This window comes from Patiria miniata, unplaced genomic scaffold, assembly GCF_015706575.1.
Source record: "Patiria miniata isolate m_02_andy unplaced genomic scaffold, ASM1570657v1 HiC_scaffold_2, whole genome shotgun sequence".
Taxonomy (NCBI): domain Eukaryota; kingdom Metazoa; phylum Echinodermata; class Asteroidea; order Valvatida; family Asterinidae; genus Patiria; species Patiria miniata.
This window is the reverse complement of record NW_024037058.1, coordinates 6,308,111-6,311,533: the sequence shown is the minus strand read 5'-3', so window position 1 is coordinate 6,311,533 and position 3,423 is coordinate 6,308,111. Positions and strand designations below refer to the sequence as shown.

The 3,423-nt window shown below is 39.9% G+C and overlaps 1 protein-coding gene across 1 annotated transcript; it reads right to left on the bottom strand.

The window, feature by feature from the left end:
- Window positions 1-1,498: 1,498 nt before the first annotated feature.
- On the bottom strand, window positions 1,499-3,076 carry LOC119726889 (E3 ubiquitin-protein ligase TRIM71-like). The gene is made up of 2 exons (XM_038198742.1): window positions 2,519-3,076; window positions 1,499-1,717 (listed from the first exon to the last, which is right to left on the bottom strand). Exons 1-2 carry the CDS (start codon window positions 3,074-3,076, stop codon window positions 1,499-1,501), a joined length of 777 nt encoding a protein of 258 aa, XP_038054670.1.
- Window positions 3,077-3,423: the final 347 nt, after the last annotated feature.

Sequence of the window (3,423 nt, the reverse complement as noted above, 5' to 3'; positions counted from 1 at the left end):
CGGCTGATCAGCGTTGGAAATTGATACAAAAGTACCACTTTTCTTGAAAATGACAGTATACCAGGTGCCATGATTTTACAGGATGCTATACACTGTCATTCACTAACAGTCCAGCAAGGTATTTCAAAATGATTTGGTAGTTTTATTTTTTGATGTTTGCAAATGTTGTATTTTCCCTTTAAGGCAACTAACTTAAATTCTCACTGGATAAGATAGTGGCATCATTTTCTTGGACTAGATTTAAAAAAATATGATTATTCTTTTGTAGAAATTTGATAGCAAACAAAAGAATGATGTTGACAAGCTCTAAGAATACAAATATTCATCCAAATTTGTTTAAACACTGGGTTGCTTCCCAGTGTGTCCTGGAATAATGTCTTTACACATTTTAAGTTAATTGCTACTAAAAGGTTTTCATTTTCACCATTTCAGGTTTTCATCTTCACCACTCAACCCTGCTTGCTTTGATTGGATACCTTGCTGCACAATTTTTTGCATTCAAATCAACAAGAGCTTGACTTGTTTCATTTGTACAAAAGAAATAGTGAGAATTATGTACAAAAACCAGTGATAACGAGTATTTTGAAAAAAAAATCAAAGAAATCTGTAGTTTCAATAATTTTGAAAGAATTACCTGTTTCATGTAATAAAATTAAAGTTTGGATGTATAATAGCAGAAGTTGCCAAGCTTTTAGTTGCATCAAACTAGCTTCAAGTTCCTACCCCTTAGATACACTGGCACACCCAGGATTTGGCTTTTTTGGGGGAGCTCACATTTTTTTTTTATCAAATGTGTTTGGCCACAGAAAAAATTGAGGGTTTTTTTTTGGGGGGGGGCTGACAATTTTTACATTGGTGGCGCCAATTGCACCCCTATTATACTACTCTAAAATAGGCCACATACAGGTCAAATCGTGGGACTTAAAAAAAAAATTGGGCCCCCTCCCCCCCAAAAAATGACAACCTCTGGGGGGCTGTTGGGGCTCAAGCTCCCGAGGCCTTCCCCGTCCCTTGAGTGCACCACTGCTTAGATAGAGTAAGATCATCATTTTTACTTGTTATAAAAACCTGGGGTGTGAATGGTTATAACAAGATTATGGTTAACAAGATGGTTATAACAAGATTATGTACGTACAAGGATTTGCCCTGTCTTCCAAGATTATGGCACACAATTTTATCTAACTCGCAACTAGTCACTTCAGTCTATGTTATGATTACAGTCTGTGCTAAATGGTATTATAGCCAAAAAATGCTTTACAAACCAAGTAATTACCACAGAATCCTTCACTCATCAGCAACTATATAAACACACCACTTGTTTAATGTTTACATTTCCCAATTTCAGTTCTGTTAGTGATGTGAAAGGAGATTTTCAATATTTTGGATAAACTCCCTGAGAATTTGAGTTTGAACAAAGCATGCCGGAGTATCACTATTTCTTGTTACTTTTTCTTAGGAAAGGTTATTTTTCTATTCCCTTGGTGTAATTATTCTGTCCTTAAACTCCGTGATAGACCTGTACAGATTGTCCTGTAGCCACTACCAGATCACCATTTGATGTGAATGTGATGCCACGTGGATAACCACATCCCTTGATCACACATCCAATGTACTTGCCATCAGGACTGTAATGCAGAATATCACCTGTTTGATATCTGCCCACAGCAACATAGATGCTGTCATCACTATCACAGCTCACACCAGTAGGGCAACCCCCCTGCATGTTCCTGGTCATGTCTACTGAGAATAGACTGGCACCATAAAAGCCTACACATACCAATCTTTCCTCAGGCCAATTTGTGTAGATGAGGTGGTGATTATGCATGGTTAGATAATCCTCAATCATTTGAGCAGGCAGTCTCCTGATGAGGGATCCATCTGGGTTGTGTAGAGATATCTCCTTCTCGTCTCTGTAACCCACTGCTATCAGATTACAGTCATCCACTGCAAGGCATGTTGGTTGGCTGTCTGACCCGCTACCTGGTGTGAACTGATGGAGGAGCTGATGTTGCTTGTTGAAGACCTTGACTACTCGACCATCTAGAGCAAGGAGTTTGCCATCCTTCCTCACTGCAATACACCTTACATCATCAGTGAGGTCATTTATTTGTGGGATAGGAGATTGTTCCAGGTTACTATTGGGAATTGAAGCTGTAAATAGTACACCACTGTTTCCAGAATGCTTTTTAGATAGTACAAGTATTTTATTGTTAGAGAGTGCTGCAACATGTGATATATATGTTTGTGTTACTCCAATGTTCGTGGCTTCACTCTTCAGTTCCCATTTCTCCTTCACACTTGATCTTGGAGGTCTTGGCGTTGGCTTTTCTGCAGCCTTTGGTTTTTCCTCCAGAATGAGTCTCCCAAGTGACTTTTCACCTTCTTTAAAATCCATGAAGGTCAACTTGTCAGGAACTTGCTGTGGCTGTTTCCCTGTCAATTCACTGAGGTTATGCAAGAGCTTCTGCTGAAGTTCAAGAATCTCATGGCAACTTGCTTGATTCATGAGTTGGTTCACCTCCTCCAGCTTGTGCTCTGTGTGTGTCACCTCTTTCCTGTTGGTTGCTTGAACAGCTTCAAAGGTTTTTAGTTTGTCTTTATAAATCATGTCTGTCGCTTGCAACAATTTCTGTTCTTCATTTTGGATCTTTGCAATCTCCTTTTTGATCTTTGCAACCTCCTGTTTGAGCTTTGTAATCTCCTGTTGAGCCTTTTTTGAGATTTTCTTTTGAGTGTTGGCAAACATGGTGTCCAGATCTTTGCGAGATTTGCTTGTCTCTTCTATGGTGGTGCTCAATTCTGTTTTTCTTCTCTCACTTTTTTGGACCATTTCTCTGACCTTCTTCTTACATTTCTCTGCAGCCGCAGGTAATCCAATGAGTGAGTGTTTTGCATGATCAAGTACAGAGCAAGTTGTGCATATGACTTGCTCACATGAGTTGCAGTAGACATTGAGATTCTGATCTTGATGCTTGCCACATTTTGGAACTTCATCTCTTAATTTACTCTTGAAGACAATTTGTCCTGATTGAAGTTGAGCCAGTGTGTAGATTTTGTGAGATTTCATGACAGTCATACGTTCATGTGCCTTTTGACATTCTTGACAGAGGAAATGATCACAGTCCATGCATCTTGAAATAGCCTGATTCTCCTCATCACAGGCTTGGCATTTCATCTGTAACCCTTGACCTTCTAGTAGCTTTTCCTGCATTGTAACTTCCTCCAACAGGGCACTGAATGCAAAGTTATTAGGGAGATCAGCAACCCCAGACCCTTTCAACATGGTTTCATGTGTGCACAGAGGACATGTCAGCTTTGTACCACTAGTATCTTGGCTCTGTCTGAGCTCTTGGAGGCACTGCAGGCAAAAACTATGCAAACAGTCCAGCAGTTTGGGCTGCCTGAAACGGTTGGTGCAGATGG

Bases quoted from the DNA above. Each gene is read 5' to 3' on its own strand.
- LOC119726889 (XM_038198742.1), bottom strand. From the start codon at position 3,076: ATGACTGTCATGAAATCTCACAAAATCTACACACTGGCTCAACTTCAA. The intron at 1,718-2,518 runs GTGAACCAACTC...AGGAACATGCAG, and splicing joins CAGAGCACAAGCTGGAGGAG to GGGGGTTGCCCTACTGGTGT.